Source organism: Rhipicephalus microplus, chromosome X (assembly GCF_043290135.1).
Source record: "Rhipicephalus microplus isolate Deutch F79 chromosome X, USDA_Rmic, whole genome shotgun sequence".
NCBI classification, from domain to species: Eukaryota; Metazoa; Arthropoda; class Arachnida; order Ixodida; family Ixodidae; genus Rhipicephalus; species Rhipicephalus microplus.
Genome location: NC_134710.1, coordinates 425,260,807 through 425,285,848, shown reverse-complemented (window position 1 = coordinate 425,285,848; position 25,042 = coordinate 425,260,807). Strand labels below are relative to the sequence as shown.

Below are 25,042 nucleotides of genomic sequence, written 5' to 3'. Positions count from 1 at the left end.
CAACGTGCGTCCTGTCTCAATGGAAAGAGGACTGTGTGGCAGCTCGGGCTAGTTGGTATGACGTGATGACAGCTATAGCGCGAGAACAGAACGAACACACAGAGACAAGGACTTGCGCCCGTGTCCTTCATGTCCTTCTTGTCTCTGTGTGTTCGTTCTGTTCTCGCGCTATCGCTGTCATCATGGAAACAGGACGCGTCAAAAAGTCACGCACTGGCGCGCTGCAACGCATTCGTGTGCTCAGAACTTTTAGGGCCCGCTCAAAGCCACTTCGAAGAAAGTGTTGGGATGATGTGTAGCAGAGTTCATCGTATGAATTATTGTTTATTGAGGCTTAAAAGTACGTCCGGGCCTTGGTATTCTGTGTACATATGCCCTGTGCCTTACGAGCGCCGGTCGCCCCCAGTACAAGCGGTCGCACCGATTGCACTTGAGCGGCTTGACACGATTGTGGATGTCAATGTGTCGACGCAGCCACTCGATAGAAAAGTAGCGGTAGTGGCAAACGGGACAAGCGTAAGGCCTGTCCGTACGGCTACAACAGCCAATTTGCTTTGCCTGGGCATCTCTGGTGGAATGGGCATTGGCAGAAGTGTCTTCCACTTGCATCAGCGCAGCTGGCGGTGCCCCCGTGATGCGCATGCCTGCAATGGTCAACGCCAACATATACATTTTTTTTCTATTTTTATCATTCAAGCATACTTGGGCGCAACCTTCAGCGTGTTCTGTTATAGAACTGATTGCAACGTCGCACGACAACAGAGGGAACAAACAGCCAATGGGTGAGCTCAGGGAATTCCGAATGATGTTCGACGCATGAAGAAATAGAGTATTATAAGTCGACACTGAGAAGAATTGTTTCGCAAAGCTTGGCATTGAAGAGCGTGATCACATTACCAATTTACTTGTCCTCATATCTTGACTGGACGCTAGGCGGAGTACGTCGCAATTTCATACACGTTCAGCGCGCGGGGGTGGGGGAAGTGCATTTTGCAAACTATCGGCTCAGAGTTGGCATAAGAAAAGCAGGCTAATCCAACTATGCGGCCTGAGCGCTTAAGTTTCAATTCATTCCAAGTAATCTGGTTGCCATTCCTTATTTGTTTTCTCCGATGGAACGACACCTCTCCCGTTCCGCGCGAGTTCCTTGCCTAACAAACTACGAAATGATTGACAGCACTGCAATTTATTGTTGCCGTTCTCACTGCTGACCGTTATATGAGCTTCGCACTCCGTGCGGCTCTATAGAACCTTCTAACACAGAACGTGCCCAAGATTGCGCTTGTTTCGAGATATTCAATCGCGAAATGTGCAACAAGGGTGCCGGTGGACCAGTCTTCAAAGAAGACAAAAATGAAGCGGAATGTAGCAAATATACCTATGTCATTCTCTAAGTGTCAGCGTGATAGCCCGGTAGAACAGGTGCAGTATTATGAATACACTTTGCTGTTATCGAGCCCTAAATAGTATAATCCTGATTCCTGAATAAGAATAAGCATTACATAAAGAAGAAATATTTTCTCTCGCTTGCACCTCTGCCTTACGGTAAGATGTTAATAAATAATTAAATAACTGTTAGTTCAGTGTGCTTATATATAGCTATCAGTTTTGACCAGAATAACTTTGGCCCATTCAAGTAAAAAAAAAACTTCCATAACGCTTGAGCCTGACCTTCAGAAGGGTCATCAATAAAGTTCAACAAGGCAATTGCACCATGGACGAAAATTTGCATTAGTGTTGAAATATAAAACGCTTGGTTATTGCAAAAAAAACTGGGAGGATGCTTAAGCTTCACCTTAAGTGTGATCGGGCCTCATCCTCCCCACCTCATGAACTGGTTGCGTATAATTATAACTTTACTTCTGGGCGGCCACTTTAACCATCCGCAATGAAAAGAGCATCTGCGTGCGTAACAGTGGCCGTTGTCAACTTAGGTGTAATTCCCAATGCAAGTACACTTGCCAAGTACCCACTGCGTTAGATAACTTTTTTTTTGAGAATTGGCGAAGTGCCCAGTATGAATACGCAAAGCTGCACACGCACCTGCACAGCTGCTCAATTTGCTGGGGCTGTAGCTTGAAATGATGACTAGTCATGCCTGGGCGTTTTGTAATCGGCACTTTTTTAAACCAACTACTCGCTTCGCAGTTCACATGTTTTGACTTCTCCACCATTCTGTAAATAAACATTTCTCTCTCTCTCTTTTTCTTTCTTGCTCTTGTAGTGTTCAATTGTACGCTTCTATGTTACATGCTTCCGTGTTACATTCTATGTTACATGCGTGAAGGAGACTCCTGGCAATACATGAAATTCGTATAGACTTTCTTTCAGAAGCAGTTTCATGGCCTTGCGTATAGCTCTGTCGTATAACTTATGCTTGTCGCGCAGAACTCTTGGGTTTGATACCCTTTCTGACCCAAGATTTTTTATTGCTTACTCACTGGTATCTATCTCAAATTTTCGCTCACAACTAGTGACCCAGGCGCCCACATTAAAATTTCTGCGACACGTGCCCTTTGTTACGAAGGCGAGACACCAACATGGGCCCGAAGGCGCCACTGCTCCGAACTCCACCGCCAAGGTCACCAGCCATTCGGTAGCGTGTGTTACTCAGCTCGCGACTGCTTATGAGCAGAGCTGATAGACGAGCGGATGAGACGACGGTGAGTTAAGGCAAGGTTTATGTACAGCATAGAAATAGAGGCGTTATAAATTCGGCACTGGGGCCGACACAGCTTAGGGACTCGAAGAGCCGAGATGTCTTCTCTCGCATGCATCCGTCGGCTTCTCTCTCTCTGTTACGGAGCGCACCGCCGAAGAGGTTACGAAGGGCGCCACGAAACTCGCCGCTGTCCAGGACACCGGGCGCGCCGACTGCGAAAGGGGCTCGACGCAACGAGAGGCTTCTCTGATACAAAGCTCTACTGCTGGCGACGCACCGCAGGGCTTTTTTTTATAGGCACCGGGTGGATCCTTTGAGTCACCAAACGTCTAACCAGAAGCGCCGCTTGCCGTGATGTCAGAATCCTCCAATGGGGCGCGCCACTGGGCAGCGTCATGCTCATCAAGGACTCGCTAGCTGGATTCCGTGCCGACCAGTTGTGCCCTCACGATCTCCGACGTCAGCGTAGCTCTGGCCGACTGGGCTCGCCCTACGTAATCTCCTGACGCCGACGACCTTCAACGACAGTGTAGCTCTGACCGACTGGACTTGCTCTACGCCATCTACTCACGCCGACAAGAGCTCTCACAAGTGGTGCCCCGTCCTCGGACTCCTGTGACCGTGTTTCCATCTTTCCTATCTCTTCTATCCCCTCGATATGTCATCGCGCTCGCTCTCTGGCATACTGTTTCTCTCTCTCTCTCTCTACACTTTTATTCCTATCCCTTTAATTCCTCCTCCCCCCATCCCTTGTGAGCTACTGTTGAGGTGTAGCTCCCTGAAGCAGACAGTTACGGGGCTCACTTTTCTCTTCCTTCCTCTCTTAGAACCACTAAGAGATGCTCATGAAATCTGGAGCCGCTGCGCGTGATTGCAGTCAAGGACGAGTGACGTCGCCACGCATTGCATAAGACTCGCCAGACTGGAAGGCGCCGATTGCTTCAACGGGCTCGTGGGCTGAGGGAGCTTGTTGTGCGTTGCGTGACAGACCGGCACCGCCGCTTGATGACGTCGTTGAGTTGATTGCGTCAGGTGGGCTCGAGCGCTGGCCTTGACACAAATTGCCTTTGCAGAGGCATTGACGTTCAGTGTGGACACCCAGTCGTAACACCTTCAACTATAGTGCTTTAAAACTCTATAGAAATAATAAACATTGAAACGTTTTAAACAGAGGAGCTGTTCCAGGGGCAGTGACGTATCCAGGATGTGGCATACCGGGCCTGTGCTTCCCCCACCCAATTTTTTTGCCATGGCTTACAAAGCGAAAAATTACAATTTCAAAGAGGGTGTCCCCTCCCTCAAAAAATAGGGTGCCCTCCTCCCTCCACAACATATTTCTGCCTCAGCCCTGTTAACGAGGCATCGTGTGCCAAGTAGGTTATCCTGGTTTAAGATTTATATCTCTGGAACTGCACCATATCTTTACTTGGACATTGGCATGCTTAATAAGAGTATTGTTGATCTTCAGTCTATTAAAATGTGACCCTGTAGCTCTTCCAACTTTCTTCTGGTGGAGCACCTATTGTCTGATTAGAGCACAAAATTTATTCTGCCTTTTCTCAAAAACCACGAAGAGTATGACCATGATATTCGGCATGCATATTCAACATAATAGTGGCACTAATGTGATCTAATAAAAACAAGCTCTCATTTTTCTCTCACAAGGAAAAAAATATTGTTCTCATTTGTCAAGTGTCATTAGGGAGACTTTCCATTTCATCTTTTTTATTGTAACATACATGCTTGCAAAACTTTAAGGTTCAGGATTTTTGAAGGAATCAAGGTATAATCTGAGAAAAAACTTGAAGCAGTGCCTAGCACCATCTGTAACATATTTTCCCAAGTAATTCTGTAACCGGCTGCAGAGATAAAAGACTACAAAGAATACACTTGGAGTGCAACGAAGAAGGGGCTCAAAACTGAGAGAAATTAAAGGTGTACATTTCACCTCATGGGTGATTGTTGTAGCATGCAACACGCACCGAGGGAGAGAAGATGACATAATGTTGATTTGCACTGTTCATTCCACTAGGCCCCTGGGATGTTAGGCAAGCCGACGGTCGCACGGCAACTTTCATATCTCGTGCAACTGTACAAGTATGTTGATAGGCACACGTGAAGAATACAGAAGAACCTGTTTAGTGAAAAAAAGGTGGATTCCTGCAGTTGATCTGGGCCAGGTGTGGACCCAGTGTGACCTTGCCCTATCGTGCGCAAGGCAGATACCCCGACCCACTGCCCCAAGCTCGACAAGTGCAAGCCTCTGCCTCAACCTCAATCTATGTGTGTTATTGTTGCCAACATGCTTCACACCCGCCGCCAGGCCTTCGACTCCTCCTTGGTGCCTGACTCAGGCTAACATCAGGCTAACTATACCTGGCATCCAGAAAAATGCCGATATGCCGTCAGCTGCTCTTAGGCAGCTTGCTCTACTTTTGTTATACGAGACGTATCAAGGCTGTTTACACGTATACACTGATGGCTCTGTTTTGCAGAAGAGTTCAACGACATAATTTGTTTACCAATAAAAGACACAAGAAAATTCAAGACCTCCCACCTTACGACATCAACAGGAGCAGAGCTCACAGCTCTTTGTGCGCATTGCAATTCATCGGCGATCAACAGCCATAAAAATGGACAATTTTCAGTGACTCAAAGGCGGCACTGCAATCCCTTCTATCACCTTTACGCCACGGCCCGTACGAACAGCTGGTGTTCGAGATTGCAAAAAAGACTCACCAATTCATTGATAAAGGACATGAAATAGCCTTTCAATGGCTTCCAAGTCATTGTTGAATAATTGGCAATGAACGGGCCAATCGCCCGTTCTGCCCATACTGAAAGCGATCAAATATCGATTCCGCTCTCCAGAACTGACGCTCCACGAAAACTCCGCATGCTTGATCGCAAGCGCACCACGTCACAATGGAACGAGTCGTATTTCATCCATGCACGGTTATGTACCTTAGACCCATCTCTCAGTCTTCGAATTCCTTCAGAATTACACCGACGAGACGCTACTATGCTGTGCAGATTATGGTTGGGCATCGCATTTACCAATGCGTACGCATTCCGCATAAGAATGGCTGACACTGCTGCATGCGACCATTGCGGCAGTGACGAAACAACTTGTTACATTCTGTGTGAATGCCCGCAATACTGCACGCAAAGACAGTCACTCTGCAATGTATTAAATGAACTGGACAACCAGACTCTTTCGGAAGAATCCTGCGCTACCGACAGGACTTGATGCCGCAGAAGAAGGCTGTGAAAGCGCTCCTGCGCTTCTTGCATTCAACCGGCCTGTCCAAACGACTGTGATCAGAACTGCCTGAATGGGTGCGCATGTGAATTTTTATTCTCATTTACTTTATATCTATCTTTATCCTCTTTCCGACCCTTTTCCCCACCCCTGTACAGGGTAGCAAACCCGTTATTCTAGGTTAATCTCCCTGTCTCTTCTTTTTTGTTTATTTCTCTCTCTCTTTCTTGGACAAGTAATTTACCTTTGTCGTACATTCCCGCTACGTTATACCAAATTTGATATATGTGAAGCTAGCAAAACGGCCGTGAGCGCATCATGAGTGTGGCATGTAGTCACGTTGTTACATGACACGCATGTCATGATTCTCATGTTTGGACGTGTCACTAGTGTTCACCATGTATTTACGTCACACCATACCAGTTTTGCAACATGTCATGTGGCCAAAAGCACCACAAGAGCAGTAAGAAAATGAAACGTAAATCACGACATTCATGACATACATGTCATGACTTTCATGTTACAACTAGTCACTTATGCTCATCATACAGTCATGTGATGCCATTATGGAAACAGCCAGGAGAGCTAAAAGCAGTAGGTGACAGACAGACAGACAGACAGACAGACAGACAGACAGACAGACAGACAGACAGACAGACAGACAGACAGACAGATAGACAGACAGACAGACAGACAGACAGACAGACAGACAGACAGACAGACAGACAGACAGATAGATAGATAGATAGATAGATAGATAGATAGATAGATAGATAGATAGGTAGATAGATAGATAGATAGATAGATAGATAGATAGATAGATAGATAGATAGATAGATAGATAGATAGATAGATAGATAGATAGATAGATAGATAGATAGATAGATAGATAGATAGATAGATAGATAGATAGATAGATAGATAGATAGATAGATAGATAGATAGATAGATAGATAGATAGATAGATAGATAGATAGATAGATAGATAGATAGATAGATAGATAGATAGATAGATAGATAGATAGATAGATAGATAGATAGATAGATAGATAGATAGATAGATAGATAGATAGATAGATAGATAGATAGATAGATAGATAGATAGATAGATAGATAGATAGATAGATAGATAGATAGATAGATAGATAGATAGATAGATAGATAGATAGATAGATAGATACGCTCAAAGTCACCAAAGTTCGCTGTGGAATGCTTCGCATTAAAAAAAAGGACCAATGTGACTATCCATCGATCCACAAGTGCTCAAAGCTCTACAGAGAGCATGTCACGCACTGTCCACTGTTGATGATGTGCCAAAGACAATGAATTCCAAGGAGTGCAGTGCTTCTCAGCTAAAATGAACGACCTCTCCAGATTTCTAGTTAAACAGTCATGCATATTGGGGCTTTTGAGGAAACTCACTGCCGAAAATGCACCATAACAGACGGGGAAGCAGCAGGAGGAGGCATTCGAAAAGGCATAAGTTCGTGAGAGGAGCCCCATTTCTAGCCTTTGTTTGAATAATGAAAGTAGGTGGAAATCCAATGTGATGTGAGCGATTTCGGGCTCAGAGCAGCTCTTCTTTGAAATTGACAGCAAGTCTCTTTTGTCAGCAGAGCACTGACAACAATGGAAGTTTGTTATACACAAAGAGAAAAGAATATTCTGGCCATTGTCTTTGCCTTAAAAAGTTTGATCAGTATACATTCGGAAAAGAAACAAAGATGTTGAGCAATCGTGAGCCACTGATGCAAGCAATCCTGAAGAAATGATTGGATCAAGTTCGAAGATGACTGCAAAGCATGATCCTTCAGATACAAAGACAACATTGCATTATAAAACAGACCAGGAAATGAATTAGTCTTGGCTGACATGATATCTAGGGCTTTCATTCCCAACTAAAGCAATGAAGAGGAACTTGAGAACATCCATGCCGTGCAATACGTCCCTGTGAGAAAGAAAACCTTGGAAAAGATGAAACGGAGTGTGACGAATTACTGCAAACGCTAAAGTGAATCTTTCGTTAAGGATAGCCACAACAAAACTATCCAAAGGGACGCACTTATACTTAACACACAGAAATAAAGCTTTCTGAAAAAGTCACTTCCGAGAGTTAAGGCCTGTTGAGAATCGCCAGATTTCGAAAAAATTACACCAATTATTATAATGTTTATGTGAAATGAAAGCAAAGTGAAACTCCAGACAACGCATCTTGGAATTGAGAGCTGTCTTCAATGCGCTCGTGAGTGTGTCTTCTGGCCAGGAATGAACACAGAATTGAAACACTTGATCATGAGGTGTGAAACATGCTAAAGGTACGCACAAGTCCAGTTAACAGAAACTCCTTCACCCCATACAGAACCAAGCTATCCATGTGAACGGGTTAGATGCGGCATGCTCTAACTATAGGGAAAGAACGTTTTGGTTACAGTCAATTATTATAGCAACTTTTGGAAAGTGGACAAAGTCAAATTGATGATTTCGAACCAAGTGATACTAAAACTAAGGACTCACTTTGAAGTGTACTGGGTGCCGAGAATTCTGTTAAGCGACAATGACCTGCCATTCACCGACAAAGAATTCAAAAAGGCCACGAAGAGCTGGAACTTCGAATACAAAACGAGAAGCTCAGTTCACCCGTGTGCAAACAGAAGGGCTGAATCAGCCGTAATGAGAGCGAAAATGATCCCTAAAATAAGGACATGGAAGCCACCCAGACCCACAAATGACATTTTTTATTGACAAAACACATCACTTCAAGAAAAAAATGGTACTCCAGCACAAGTGTCAATGAGTTGCCACACTAAATTGAGTGTGCCAACAGCTTCACAGTTACTGAAATCCGAAACAATTGATGAGAGAGAAAAAAGAATGTAGAAAAAGGCGGGAAAGCACGAGCTACCATCACAGACAAGCGAAGGATTCACCAAGCCTTAAAAAGGGTCAGTGGATGTCCCAGTTCAACTAACGAAAACAGGAACGTGGGTCAAAGACAATAATTAGGAGAATTTATGACAGTTCGTATGAAGTTCAGATGGAACACAGCATCCTGAGAAGGAACTGAGTACTCAACAGGGCAAGCCCTTCCTCAGACAAACACATTGAAGTCAGTGAGCCAGAGACAGATCAACCGAAGAAGACTGGAATTTCTGCCGGACCTCGAAGAACCATACAGCATCCAAAGAGGCTCCAGGATTTTACAGTTGGTTGAAGGATTGACTTCGGAAAGGGATGAATGTAACAAAAGAGATCCACAAATGCAGGGGCGTACCGACTCTTTCGCGAGGTGGGGTGGCAAGCGTACCCCCCTCACACACACACACACACACACATATATATATATATATATATATATATATATATATATATATATATATATATATATATATATATATATATATATATATATATATATATATATATATATATATATATATATATATATATATATATATATATATATATATATTGTAGCGAAGCCTCCGAACTCTGAAATGGGTCGAACTCTTGAGTACCTTCTAGTGGGGCTACCCAACAAGGACGCCGCTCGCGCTGAGAGCCCGTGCTTGGCTGTGACTGTCGCCATTATATATTCTCGCTCGTTGCCGGCTAATAAACGCCTTAACAATTTGGTGGAGAGTGCTGCGATCCCTGTCTATGCCTTTGGAGCTACGATCACGTACCCTGCCATCTACTATGTACCACGACGCTTCTCAGCAAACGCCTCCTCCAATGCCACCCCCTTGTCCCGGTGTCCCCAGAATCCGCGATCCACCCATCTTCACTGGCGCTGATGGCACTGACGTGGAGGACTGGCTCACCATTTACGAGCGCGTGAGCGTCCCCAACAAATGGGACGAGGACGGCAAGCTGACCAACTTGGTGTTTTACCTTGCCGGTGTCGCCAGTTTGTGGTACAACAACCACGCGTCCGATTTTGCCACCTGGTCCGATTTCAAGACCGCAATCGTGAACGTCTTCGGCCGCCCTGCTGTTCGCAAGCTGCAAGCCGAGCACCGTTTGCGTGAACGTGCTCAGGAGGCTGGTGGGTCATTCACCAGCTATATTGAAGATGTCCTGGACCTATGTAACAAATCCAATCACACCATGTGCGAGTCTGACAAGATCCGAAACATCATGAAAGGCATTGACGATGATGCCTTCACGATGCTGCTCGCCAAAAACCCCGGCACGGTGGCTGAGGTCATCACACTGTGCCAGAGCTACGAGGAGCTCCGCCGGCAGCGTTCGATGACCCGACGCTCCCCACCACGAGCTGCAACGCTTGCTGGCTTGGAGGCAAGTTGTGGCCAAGTGGCGTTGATGACAGACCTGAAGTCCTTTATCCGCGAGGAAATCGCGCGTCAGTTCTCGCTCCTGCCCTTTGCCCACCAACCTGCTGTTCAACAATCGGCTACTACCGTTCTCCCTCCCATCCGCCGAGCGATTGAACAGGAAATAGCGGAGGTAATGCCTGCGTACCACCCTCCACAGCCTCCGGCTCCTGCGCCCCTGAGTTACGCGCAAGTGGTCGCCAGGCCACCCCAAGTCGTTCCAGCAACCACCCCTCTGACTTACGCCGAAGCTGCCACTCGACCTCCGTCCTTTGCAGCGGGCGTGCCCGCTACGTATGTTGACGTAACCCCTCAGCCTCAGCTTCAGTCCACCATGCAGCCACCGTTCCGTCCACCAGCCCTTGCGACATGGGTGAGACCTACCCCGGTGAACAGATGGCGCACACCCGACAACCGGCCCATCTGCTTTGCCTGCGGTTACGCCGGTCACGTGGCCCGTTATTGCCATCGCGTACAGCCGGCTCCAATTTCTTCACCTGTTGCTGGCCAACTCAGCCGTCCTTATCGCGAAGAACCCCCGTCTATGCCACCTCGATCTCGCCCAGGTCCATCTCGAAGATCACCGTCTCCACGACGCCGTTCCCTGTCTCCCATGCAGCCAAGTGCGGCAGCTCATGAGCGGGAAAACTAGTCGTCGCAGTCCCTGAGGCAAGGACTGCGACGCTATCGCAATGTGAAAGCCCTCAGAGCAGCCCCTCGAATGTCATTGACGTGCTTGTGGACGGTGTTTGTGCATCGGCTGTTATTGACACTGGAGCTGCCGTATCAGTTATGGACGAAAAACTCTGCCGCTTACTTCGAAAAGTGACGACGCCACTTTCTGGGTTATCCCTCCGTACTGCAAGTTTGCACCGGATTCATTTTACAGCAGGGTGCACAGCTCGCGTTGTCATCCAGGACGTTCTGTATGTCGCCCAGTTCATCATCATTCAGACATGCTCTCATGACGTCATCCTGGGATGGGACTTTCTCTCCCGCCATGACGCCGTCATCTATTGTGCCGCCGCCGAAATTGAGCTCTCACCCTTCTCGCATTTGACGCCAGAAGACAGTCCCCCGACACTGAGCAAGATTCTAACGAAAGACGATACAACAGTGCCTCCAAACTCGACGACGGCTGTGTCTGTCTACTGCGCTGGTCTCTCCGACACCATTGGACTTGTTTCGCCATCTGACCGCGCTTGCAGCAGGAAAGGGTTGCTAGTACCTTTCGCGACCGTGCAGGTCAACCAGGGCAACACTGCTATTTTTGTAACCAACCCGTCCCCGTACGCTGTTACCTTGCTTCGAGGGGAATGTCTCGGCAGAGTGGAACCAGTCGACGACGCACAAGTCCTGGACGTACCCGATGACACGCGCGCTCCCAGGTCGTGTACCATCAATGCTGTTTCCACTTCTGATTCGTCGTCTGCTGATGTATTTGGCCCCTCCATCGCTGACAACCTTACGGCCGTACAGCGTTCCCAACTTCTGGACCTGTTACAAGAATATCGTTCTTCTTTCGATGTCGGGCGAAGTTCTCTCGGTCGCACGTCCGTTGTTACGCATCGCATCGACACTGGTGCCCATCCACCTTCACGGCAACGTCCATATCGCGTGTCGCCTGCTGAACGTCGAGTAATTAATGATCAGGTTGACGATATGCTCCGACGCGACGTTATTCGGCCCTCGGACAGTCCATGGGCGTCTCCTGTTGTTCTTGTTGCGAAGAAAGACGGTTCTGTGCGGTTCTGTGTGGACTACAGACGGCTCAATAAGATCACTCGCAAGGATGTTTATCCACTGCCACGCATCGATGACGCGATTGACAGCCTTCATAGAGCCGATTTTTTTTCTTCTCTCGATCTGCGCTCGGGGTACTGGCAAGTACCCATGGCTGACGACGCTCGACCAAAGACCGCCTTCGTCACGCCAGACGGCTTGTACGAGTTCAACGTCATGCTGTTTGGTCTATGTAATGCACCTGCGACCTTTGAGCGCATGATGGACACCGTTCTGCGCAACTTGAAATGGTACACGTGCTTGTGTTACCTCGACGATGTCATTGTCTTTGCTCCGGATTTCTCCACGCATCTCCAACGTCTGAAAGAAGTTTTCGCACGTGTGAGCAATGCCGGCTTACAACTAAATCTGAAAAAGTGCCGCTTTGCAGCACGGCAACTCACCATACTGGGGTACGTCGTGTCCAAAGACGGCATTCTTCCTGATCCTGCCAAGCTTCAGGCCGTGGCCGAATTCCCCAAACCTGCATCTGTCAAAGAACTGCGTAGTTTTTTGGGCCTGTGCTCATACTTCCGACGCTTCATACGAAATTTCGCCACGATCATATCACCGCTGACGAAGCTCCTTGGAAGCAACGGGCCCTTCAATTCGTGGTCATCCGAGTGCGACGACGCGTTCGCGAAGCTCCGCCATTTGTTGACGTCGCCTCCCATTCTACGCCACTACGACCCTACAGCCCCAACGAAGGTGCACACGGACGCCAGCGGAGTAGGCCTCGGCGCTGTCCTGGCGCAGCGAAAACCCGGATTCCCTGAATATGTCGTAGCATATGCAAGCCGTACGCTCACGAGAGCCGAGAAAAACTACACCGTCACGGAGAAAGAGTGCCTGGCGATCGTCTGGGCTCTTACAAAGTTTCGACCTTATTTGTATGGTCGCCCATTCGATGTCGTCACCGACCATCATGCACTATGCTGGCTTTCATCATTGAAGGATCCCTCAGGCCGTCTCGCCCGTTGGGCTCTTCGCTTACAAGACTACGATATCCGCGTGCTGTACCGCAACGGACGCCAGCATGGTGACGCCGACGCCCTCTCGCGCTCCCCTCTGCCTGACGGTGATGTGCTCTGCTCAGTATCCTCCGCTGCTGTTTCTACCATTGATGTTGACATCATCGCTACCGAACAGCGAAAGGATAATTGGATCGGCCCGCTCATCGACATGCTCTCTGATCCATCCGCAACGCCATCCACGCGTGCCTTGCGTCGTCAAGCTCGCCATTTCGCCATTCGTGACGGCCTCCTACACCGACGCAATTACGACGCCGATGGCCGGCAGTGGTTACTCGTGATACCCCGCAGTCTGCGGTCAGAGATATGTGAATCCTTCCATTTCGATCCGCAATGCGCGCACTCTGGGGTATTCAAAACCGATTATCGCATTCGATAACGCTACTTCTGGCGCAGGATGTACCGCTATGTGCAGCAGTTCGTTCGCTCTTGCCTCACTTGCCAACGCCGTAAACCGTCAGCCCACATGTCGCACGCCAGTCTACAACCGTTACCTTGCCCTGACCGTCCCTTTGGGCGCGTAGGTATCGATTTGTATGGACCACTTCCTCTGACGTCGGCTGGTAACCGCTGGGCCATCGTTGCCGTTGACCATTTAACGCGATACGCCGAAACCGCCGCTCTCCCTGCGGCTGCTGCGCGCGATGTTGCGTCCTTCCTGCTGCATCGATTTATACTGCGCCACGGACCACCCCAAGAGCTTCTCAGCGATCGAGGCCGTGTCTTCTTGTCGGAAGTCGTCGAAGCCATTCTGACGGAGTGCCATTCTGTCCACCGCAAAACTACTGCTTACCACCCACAGACGAATGGCCTCACCGAACGCTTTAACCGCACCCTCGGCGACATGCTTTCTATGTACGTCGCTGCCAACCACACTAATTGGGATAATATACTGCCCTTCGTCACCTACGCCTAAAACACCGCCCCTCAGAGCACGACTGGTTTTTCACCTTTCTACTTGCTGTACGGAAGGCACCCGTCGCACACCATGGACACGATCCTCCCGTACACGCCGGATCCATCTGAGTGTGCACCTATTTCCGAGACAGCCAGGCTTGCTGAAGAGTGTCGCGAGCTTGCCAAGACTTTTACGACGCAAGAGCAAGAGCGGCAGAAGAGTATTCGTGATGGCTCCACCACTTCTGAGCCCACGTTCCTTCCTGGTGCGCTTGTGTGGCTCTCGATCCCGACCTCTGCAGCTGGCCTCTCTTCCAAACTACGTCCCAAATACGAAGGCCCCTACCGTGTCATCGAGCGCACCTCACCCGTCAACTATCTGATCGAACCCGTTGAACAATCTTCGGACATGCGCCGCCGTGGGCGAGACATCGTCAACGTGGAGCGCCTGAAGGCTTATTATGACCCGCTCATAATAACAAGCTGTTAGGTCGCCAGGCGGCTCCCTCTTCGACCCCGGGGTAATTGTAGCGAAGCCTCCGAACTCTGAAATGGGTCGAACTCTTGAGTACCTTCTAGTGGGGCTACCCAACAAGGACGCCGCTCGCGCTGAGAGCCCGTGCTTGGCTGTGACTGTCGCCATTATATATTCTCGCTCGTTGCCGGCTAATAAACGCCTTAACAATATATATATATATATATATATATATATATATATATATATATATATATCGCGTAGGGGTCACTTATAAACGACAATGAAAAAAGTAAGAGAATAAACTTTTTTCCATACGGCAGCATATTGTTTGCCATTGGTTCTTCGGCATTTAAAATTGTCTGTGTGCCATAAAATCGCCTGCCTCTTACATGACGTCAGGAATCTGCGAAATATCGCGGTGTTCGTTACAGCGCATGCACATTAAACAGGGCATTCACGCACTGAACAATACCTAAAACTTTTGGGGGTAGTCGGAGAGCATATTCTTTTAAATAATATTCAAATAAAGTAGCCCTTGAGACTTAATCTACCGGCCCAATGTGTTTGTACAAAATTACCAAAACCGTTCCAGGTTCCTTTTAACAAAAGCCCAGCGTTTTGTCGGCCACTAATATAAGACATAGCAAGACAAACCATTAAAAAGTGCCCAGCTATAATTCATCGTCATCAACAACCACAGCATTTAAAGATTCACTGCTACACAGGAGCGCGATTTGCTTAACAGACACGTAGTAGGTATTTTGTGGTCGCAAACGCAATTGGCACCCTGGCAGAGTTTACAATGACCAATATTCTACAATGTGCACAAGTTTTCCATCCTTCACAGTATGGTTCGCGTGTTCATAAAGAAATGAAGAATGGCAAGCAAATGTGAATACGGTATGTAAAGTAAATGTGAATACAGTATGTATACAAATGGGTGCTGCCAATGCTATCGCACTGCACTCGAGTATTCTCAATGTTCTTGACAGCAAGGCTATGAATGGCTTGTACTGCTGGCCCTAAAATAGCCATGTTGCAGTGCCAACACGGTGGGATGCGAACTCTGATGTTACGTCAGTGCTATCAGTACATTACGTGCTGGTTCCTTTGTTATTCATGCACAGAGACGCAACAACATTCCAGCGATGTCGTTGTCTCGTCAAAACAGGCTAATCTCTAAATGATTAGACTGCCTCGAAGTTACCTAAGTCGCGATGTTGGAATCATGTCTTACATTCATGATGCAGGCTACCAATATACAACAAAATGTCGATACGTTTCTGAAAAAAAAATGCGCAGAATAAATGCAGGATCTGAGAATACTTATGATCCGAATTGGTTTAATTTATTTTCATGATTGCGAGCATTGCAGCCTGAAAATCATTGCCCTGTCGCAGTGGTCTAGTGACTATAAGGTACTCGGCTGCTGAGTGACAGGTCGGGGGATCGAATCCGGGCTGGGGCGGCTGCATTTTCGGTGGAGGCGAAAATGCTGCAGGCCCGTGTGCTCAGATTTGCGTGCAGGTTAAAAAATCGCAGGTGGTCAAAATGTCCAGATCCCTCCACTACGACGTCTCTCATAATCATACCGTGGCTCTGGTATGTTAAACCACACATAACAATCAGCTGGGAAATTGTATTAAGCTAGAATGTATCAGTGAGGTTCTACTGTATAGGTCCACACAACTCCGCGTTCTTACATATTCAACGGAAAACTATGGTAATCTAGATTCAAATTTTGAATTAAGAAACAGTGTGCGTCCAGACTGAGTTCAATTGGCAGCTGACGCACTAGGTAAATTGACTGACGTCAGTGCAACCATGAGAGTAATAAGTATGGTTGTACTGCGACACCGCAAACGCATACCTAATCTACAGAAAGCTCCTAGTGGGTATGCACCGCAGAAATGGGGCAAACACTACCACTCACTACTGGTGCATAAAAATTAGACAGAAAAAAGGTGAATGAAAAAAATAATTTGCAAAGAAATAAATGTATACATAAATACATAACCTGCTTGTTGCACTTCTAGGCCACATAAACTGAGTTGGAACTGCTTTAAAAAGCATACGCTAAAATTTTAAAAGTCCTAATAAATGTATAAATATAAAAAGTAAGCAAACAAAATTCTTTTGCGACACAGCTTGGCTGGTCACCCACCTTCACAGAGTGGAATAGCTCCAGCTTTTTTCAGAAATCTTTGCAACACCTCCCCCGCAAAAACATGCACATATAGACGGATTTATACATTATAGCCCACTTGGAAGATTATGCTGATTTCATTTACCTAAAAAGCCTCAACACTGCCAATCACAGGTGATCAGTGCGCAGGATTGCCCACAATTTCCTTCGGCTACTTTGTACCAATTGCAAAATATCTACTACCGACAAGAATGATGAATTATCATCGTATTCATGTAATTCATTGATAAAATATTTTAGCTGATTGAGAGACGGCATCCTTCTTTGGAGACAAGGCGTACATTTTTCATTTTCTGTGCACTATTGGGAAGGAACAGACATGCAACACTGAGCTAATGATAATAAGCAGTTTTGTTCTTTAAAGTTTTTTTTTACCTGACATGTGCTTCAAATATTTGGCTACACACTTGATGATGACAGATGCATGTTTAACAAGACAGACATGGGCATTTCGGTAGATATTGAAAATATTGTTTAACTATTCCTCAAATGCTTGATGCAAGCAGATAACCATCGCATATTATATCAGTTGTCATGGTGTTCAAGTAATGCAGCATGATTGCCTGCAATCTTCACAAAATGATTGATACTGTATTAGCAGCTACTGTCGAACATCTCACAATTTATTGCAATACTAACACTTGCTTTAAACTTGGTCTACAATAACTTATTTCACGCACTCATGGACAATCGATCCTAATGCGTACCTTAAATATTGGGGGGGGGGGGGGGGGAGCTACATGCACAAAAATGTCTTGCATGCAAGCTCCTCTTCAGGGCACGTGCACGCAACTACACAAACCGGAAACACAGCTGTACACGCCTAAATATTTCACGGTTTCCATTTCATGAACACACGTCACAACACTGTACAAAATCGCTCAAATGTGACACGGTCCACAGAACTTGAAGTTCTGTGGACCGTGTCACAGTGTGTAGCGTGTCACCGTGTGTTGTGTGTAGCGCTGTGGTGGTCACCACAGCGCTACATACAACAGCACTCGTACGGCGTTGCGCATTACGAGTGACAACGATGACGGGCAATAAAACTTGCCCATCCTTATCGTAGCAGAAGCTAACACTCGCAAGCGTTCAAAATTTATGCATAGTATTCGCTGCGACGAAAGGCACACACAGAACACACCAGATGCTAACACTTGTTGCGATCATTACAAACTTTTCACTTCGGCGCGCACTAAACGCATATCCTGCTTTAGAAAGGTGGCGGATTACATCACGGAAATCTTCGAAGTTCTTTGCGATTACACTTGAAAGATGGACGCTACAACCCAGGAAACACACGAAACGACGACACTCGCATCCGCAAACACACTTTCTACACTGTGCTCGTTTCTTCGTTTCCGCTGTCGATCGCACGTGCTGACGGGGCAGTGAACACTGGCTGGCTAGCGACATCTGCCCGGGAGTCTCACAGCGCTTACGATGGTCACAATGATAAAATCAGCTGTTCCTTTTCTTTTTCCACGTCGCTGCAGCGCCCGCTTCAGCAAGCGCCATGTTTGATGAACGAGCCGACGGGGCGGCCGTCCAGGTCGTTTTTCGCAGTAGCCAATGGGAGGCGAGCCACGCGAGCCGGCTTGCTAAAGTTGAGAGCCGCTCTGCCGGACGTCACAGAGACGGCCGCTCTCGCCCATTAGTGCGGTGCGGGTGTGGGGAGCGGCTGTGCGGCTAGTGCGTGTAACGGCCCTACCTAAACTTGTTCGGTGGCATATTGCCGCACAGTGGAGGCAAACGACGGCCTGAACGAAGCTCTAGGGAGTCGAACGAGGTGGAAGAGGACCGAGGACCGAAAATCCACCTCCACCACGTATGACGTCTGGGTTGAGAGAGCGTTTATTCAGCCCAAGGGCCCAGCAGCGATCGGGCAGTTTGAGAAAGAGCGCGCACACGCCCGATGATGATTGTGGTCACACCCAGAGAAGATGAGGACAGAGACCCAGAAGGATGATGATGATTATGATAATGCGTGTATGAAAAGAAGCGCATATATAACGAATACCCACAATATGTATATATACATACATATATGAGTCGTTCCATGACAAGTGTCCCCCAGGCGTGGCTCAACCATCGCAGATTCTGTTGATAAAATTTACACATTTTTCATATACCCATGAAGTATTGCATCCAAACATTTTTGCTCGAAAAAATTTTCCAGGACGATGTCCCCCTTGAAAGTTTGCTTGCGTTTGCCAAAGTGCGCACAATAGAAAAATGTATGAAAAACTGATATTTCTTTGTGGAACTTCGAAACAGAGCTTGAGCTACTCAAGCGCTTTTGTTTAGTTGTGCCAATAAGTCATTCAGAAATTTTTGCATTTACCTAGCAGTTAGACCTTTCCAAAACCACAAAAATCTTCAAAGTCCACCATTTTTTCCAACGCTAGCTAGAACTCTGTTTAACGAATTTTAATAATATTGTGGTTTTAAGAAAAGCTTACTTCTGTACAAAAAATTTTCGGAGCGAAACAGACTTCAAATATTTCCGGAAAAAGTTTGAAAATGGCAGAAATATGCGATTTGTCCCATGTTTGACCATACTATTCGTACCAATGCGTTCCAAGAAAAAATTCTCGCGATGAGGCATCTGGTAGACCGCTTCATGAATAAATAATAAAGAAAGTGACATGAAATCATTTTTTTTGTTTTAAGAAATAAAAAAGGTTTTGAAATAGGCCTTCAGAATGCTCCCTGCGATCCTTCATGGCCAGTTCACCTGAATGCACCTGGTTGCCGTTTCGGCTGACACTCATAACTGGAAGCGACAAGGTGCGAGATGTGCGTGAGCGGCCTGTGAGTGGTCGAAAGTCTTGTTGCTTTGATGTCAAGGCCACGAGTATTGAGTTCACTTTACGATGTGAGCTTGCTTGGCGTGCCCATTGCGAAGTATGGAAGCTGTACAGCACCTTGCAGTATCGTTGGCACATTGTGTTACAGAGCTGTCTGCACTACACAGAGACCGAGGCAAATAAAGCACATTGTAGACACTTTCTCTTACGTAAACCGGGACTACATTTATCAGCGGCTGAATGCTCTCGATTTGGCTCTGTAGCCTTTGCTGCACTGCCAAAGAATAAGAGATGCAAGTTAGAGCAAGTTGGTTGAGAGTAAGGTTTAGAAATGCGCTTTGCCATACCTCTCGCCGCTTTTGCCGGCACGGCCGGTGGCTCTTTCGGCTCGACCAGAGCATGACCCTTGCTGCTCGTGTCCTCCGACGACGCAGACTCGGACTTGGGACCCGCGATGGGGCTGTACTCGGGCGGCGGAGTCGACTTCGCTTCCGAGGTATTCGCCATTCGGGCACCGTCTCGACTGATCGGTATAGGTGCTTGTTCGTCGCCGACGGCACACGTACTGCGTAAGCAAGTCACTGCGCGCGAGGCATGCGTGGGAAGAAAGGCTCTAGCCAGTGCGGGCTCATTTGATCGGATCACGTGTGCTCCACCGGATGCCCATGCCACGCGATGCGTCCCAGACGCCAGCCAGCATCGTGCACGCATGGCGTTGGAACGGTGCCGCTCTGACGGAGGGAGCAGATCCTCAGGTGTCAGTTCTGTCTGCGTCACGAAGAGCTGGTAACGTTCCCACAAGCTGCCATGGAGCCTACTGTAGTACTACTGGCGGGTATGCAGGGTGTCCCACGTAACTTAAGCCAGAGTTTCAAAATATGTTGCAATACGTAATTACGACGCGACCAAATGCATGTTGCTCCCTGTTGCCTGGAGTTAGACAATTTTTTGTGTTATGAAATATTGTTTAATTATATCTGCTTTATCAACATACTTTTGAAGGAACAAAGATGGATAAATAATTTCAATGAGAAAGTTGTAAATCGTTTCGCAAAACGACGTCCGATTACATAGTTTTGAACTTTATATCTGTTAGGTACTAGCGTTTTTCTGCTAATTACAAACGCCCGCGCAATACAAAAAATATCACGTGACAAACCCGCTCGTGCGCCAGTGCGCACGATGATTCTAGTGCTCCCTAACGTTCCGCGTACGAACAACCATAACATTTGCCCTATTGTGCTGTCTCAGCAGGCCCACAATAATAGTGGTGGCCCTACGATGAACTCGTTTTGCTATCGGCCACAAAAACGATGACCGCTGTGGCTGCTTATGAATGTTATAAACCGGTACGAGGGAAGCGTGTCGTTCGTACACGGAACATTAGGAAGCACTAGAATAGTTGTGCACACTGGCGCACGAGCGGTTTTGTCACGCGGTATTTTTTTTTTGTAATTCGCGGGCATTTGTAATTTGCCGAAAAACACCGATACTTAACGTATATAAAGTTGAAGACGCTATTTGGACGTTTTAAAAACCGATCTACAACATTCTTATTAAAATATTTTATCTATCTTTGTTCCTTCAAAAGTTTGTTAATTAAACATGTGTAATTAAACAATATTTGAGAACACAAAAATAGTCTGACTAACTCCAGGCAACGGGGAGCAACATGCATTTGGTCCCATCGTAATGACGTGTTCCGGCATATTTTTAAACTCTGGCTGAATGCACATGGGACACCCTGTATATACATACTTCTTTCATACATCACTTTCGTGATAGTGGTGCGGATATTAAACCTCGTGACACGGGCTAGCTGGCACCCAGACATTAAACTGTTTGTGCGAACGTTGAGTGACCTGTGTCTCCCGACGCCAAGAGCCATGTGTCGAGCTAAGTTTGCATTCGCAATAAAGAGAAAAAGAGATGTAAAAACATGTGGAGCATTTCAGTACGATTTCACTGCGATGCATTTTGAAAACGCGCAGCCGTTGATGCTAGAACCTTTATGCGCTTGCAGCAACCATTTATTATCGTATTGTTTAAGACGTACTATATAGTTGGCTGTGTCATGATGTGATGATTTTTGTTTAATGTCCGCACAGTAATAATAATATCTACAGTTTTACGTCTGAATATCACAATATGATTATGAAGGATGCCGTTGTGAAGGCTCTGTAAATTACGACTATCTTGTGTTGGTTGATTCGCACTGACATTGCACAGTACACGGGCCTCAACTATTTCGTCTAACTTCCGCACAGTTAAATAGAGATAAACGAAAGAATGAAGTACGTAAAGCAAATGCATTAGCTCTGAAATAATTGAAACATGTGCAACCACCACAGCAATTGTCGTGTTCTCATAAAAAAAAACCATCGGGCACCAGAAGCGTAGCCGGAAACTTTTTCCGGGTTGGGGGGTGGGGACAAGAGATCTGTTTGAAAAGGACATTTCTCTCCGAGTCCATGGCAGACAAAATTTCAGCAAGATGGCGGGGGGGGGGGGGGGGGTGTGTAGGCGCCGGTCCTGTGTGCCACCCGCTGGCAGCGCCACTGTAGACACAGAAACAAAACGCATGATGCACTGTGAGTCCTTGTGTTTCCATCTGCTTCTGTTGCTTTGTGGCCGCTGTTATGGCAAGCTCAGAAACCAGAGTGGGCAGTCGTGATGCCCCTTTCACATGGGCACACGCTAACTTCGTTTAACGTCCTCGTCGTTATGTCGACATAGATGAGGTCCTTGTGATACGGTCTCCCTTACGGCAAGAAAGATAGACGGAGCGTTTTGCAAATGGAGCTTAGTGTTCTCCGTTAGCTGCGGAACGACGTTATTATTTGCAGCTCCAGAAAACGCTTCATGTACGGGCAACAGTCATCGAAAAAACAAAGATGACTGCGCCTAACAGGGTCAACGTGGTACTTTCGTTTGGCGCTCTGCTGAAGTTTCTTGACATTTGTGCCCGATTACGACAATTTAATTGATTCGTCAAAGGCAAAAAATGCTGGCCGTGGACCCCCTAATTTACGTCGGCATAAAGGATTGCACTGGCGAAACAGCGGAAACAGCTCTGCTGTGCGCTGAAACATTGAGCCTATTCAATGAAACGTATCAAATTCAATTCAAGCTATGAACCTGTCTAGCGACGCAAAGGTTGAAGAAGGCACCTGCACATGTGTAACGGGCCGCTCCGAAAGGTTCGAGCACTTCTGCGTTGCGTTGCTACAGTGCTGCAGGCAAGGCCTCACCAGGTTTCGAGATAATTGCACTGCGACTCTTACAGCCAATTGCATGTGTCCCATGGAGTTCCGTTCTCCCGTAAAACTGTGAATACGCATGCCGTTCACTTTATTACAGAACGGCGCTATGTCTGGGCCAGTGTATATTCAGATATCACAAATGGCAGTTTTGATTCTAAGGGGAGTGCTCCTTTTTTTTTTTGTTCCCCGATCCATGTTATTGGGTATTTAATGAATAAGGTCATGTGCTTTCGAGCACTCGCTCGTTCCTGTTAGCAGTAGTTGTATTCAAAGCAGATACATTCACATAACGCTCCAACATACATGTTCGTGCGTTACATATTCGGGAGAAATTATTACAACAGCTTAAATTTGAGAATGGGTAGCACTACGAGTTTCGCCGCAAACAAGCATATGCTAAAAATACAGTCCCACACGCAACCCATGAAATTTCCCGAAGCGCTTGCTTATATAAACAAAACTGTGTGTACTCCGCCCTCAGAGGTGCCAGAATACTGATAATAATGCGCACGCGCTAAGTATTGGTGTACTCACCGAGAAGAATTACGTCGTGGCGAGCGAGTTAATTGGAACAAGCTACCATAGTGCCCGTCATCTTTTTACGAATGCATAACTTTCTGATTCGCGCCGTTGTTGGTCGCACGTCGTCAGCATTCTGTGGAAAGTGATAGAAAGATACATTAATTTTCATTTTTCCACCGTGATGCCACGCATTTTGGCACACAGCAATTTTCCTTGGAAATCGCTTTCCGTTGTCTGAATCACGTGTGAGGCATCGTGAAAATAAAGCAAATGTGTGACCGCTTCTCAACGCGCGCAACGTGGTAACATATCTCCTTGCAAGGTTGACCCTGTTTGTCTCGTTTCCAGGCGCAGCCACTAGATGGCAAGCGCTCAGTTGAAAATGCCAATACCGTCGTCCCCAGTGGCCTGTTGGTGAGAAAAAAAATATACCAAAACAAAATTACCGTAGTGATAAGAGTAATACATTTTGGCAATATGCAACGTACTTTCGTTTCGGGGCTCATTCGTATGACGTGCTTACCGGAACCATGGTGATAACGCGAGGAAAGTACTCGAAGTAAATGACGACTGCTGTTGTGTGGCGGAAACACTCTCCGAATACTAGATTTTTTATAGTGTAGGGCTAAGGGGACCAAAGTGGCTGGCTGTCTGCATTGCTACGTTAAGTGTGTGCGTTTTTATTTAAAAGATATTTTCATGCTTGTTCGCTTCAGACCTATATCCTAATAACTTTTCGTTATAAAAACCGCTCAACGAATATTCACACACAAAAAAGAACTAGAGGTGAAATCATAATACTTCTGCTTAAATCGAACAGCACAGACTGAGCCTCTCGCGACAAATGTTACAACCTTGTCATTGCCATGTGACACTGCCTCAATACGTCACCGTCAAACTTCCTAACCAAGTTCATCATCCACAGAGATTAGCATAGTTCGCGGGTGCCCATGTGACAGGGATATAAAAAGCGCTCCTTCACCAGAGCTTCTGTAAGGTAGTTGGGAACATATCACATGACCTCAATTTGTGTTTGTGCCTGCCAGCTATAGCATACCCTAAATATGGAGAGCCGCTATAGTTGACCGGACAAGAACACACCAACATAGGCGCAGTATAGCTGTATACCCTGAAACGCTTTTCTCTCGCCGACAATCTTGCACTTACTTAGCGTTTAAGATAGTAACAGACAAGCACTACGCGCCAAACGCAAGTAATAGACTCTGCGCTTGTGTATTTCAGAACACCTGCCGTTTTTCTTTACAAGATTCTGCTCGCACTTTCTTTGAAGGTTGGCTCCGTGAACATTTCGGTCTGACGTAACACAGCCAGTGGTGTAACTAGGCCGCCCCTACAGGTTGAAAACCTGTGGTGGCATGCCACCACACTCTAGCAACACTCCCTTCCTTCACTTTCTTCTCCCCTTGTGCCGTCCCTGAGGCTAGAGACTCCTTTTATTAGTTAAATATTGCCCCTTTCCTTCAGCAAACTATAGCACAATCTTCTGAGAGCATGGGGCTCCTAGGAAACACATATAAACAAGCAGCCCGTAGCTCCTTGCTCTTATTCAAGCCTATGAAAACTAATAAGATAAATGGGTCGATGTATAAGCCTGTTTCCAGCTAAGCACTGTTTTGATCATGAACGTATACGTATCCAGAGTCGTACACAAACCCTTGCTTTTTTTGTCTTCGTTTTATTTGTGGACTGGCATCTGTTTGTATGTGTGCGCATATATACACTCTTACAAATAATATAATATCGGCGCGGTGGGAGGTTGGACCTTTCTAACTTC

General features: G+C 46.7%; 1 protein-coding gene across 1 annotated transcript; it reads right to left on the bottom strand.

The window, feature by feature from the left end:
- Positions 1–292: 292 nt before the first annotated feature.
- Positions 293–20,003, bottom strand: LOC119161846 (uncharacterized). Its single transcript, XM_037414357.2, has 2 exons — positions 19,810–20,003; positions 293–644 (listed from the first exon to the last, which is right to left on the bottom strand). Exons 1-2 carry the CDS (start codon positions 19,967–19,969, stop codon positions 325–327), a joined length of 480 nt encoding a protein of 159 aa, XP_037270254.2. The 5' UTR covers positions 19,970–20,003; the 3' UTR covers positions 293–324.
- Positions 20,004–25,042: the final 5,039 nt, after the last annotated feature.

Bases quoted from the DNA above. Each gene is read 5' to 3' on its own strand.
- LOC119161846 (XM_037414357.2), bottom strand. From the start codon at position 19,969: ATGGCGAATACCTCGGAAGCGAAGTCGACTCCGCCGCCCGAGTACAGC. The intron at 645-19,809 runs GTATGGCAAAGC...TGACCATTGCAG, and splicing joins GCCGGCAAAAGCGGCGAGAG to GCATGCGCATCACGGGGGCA.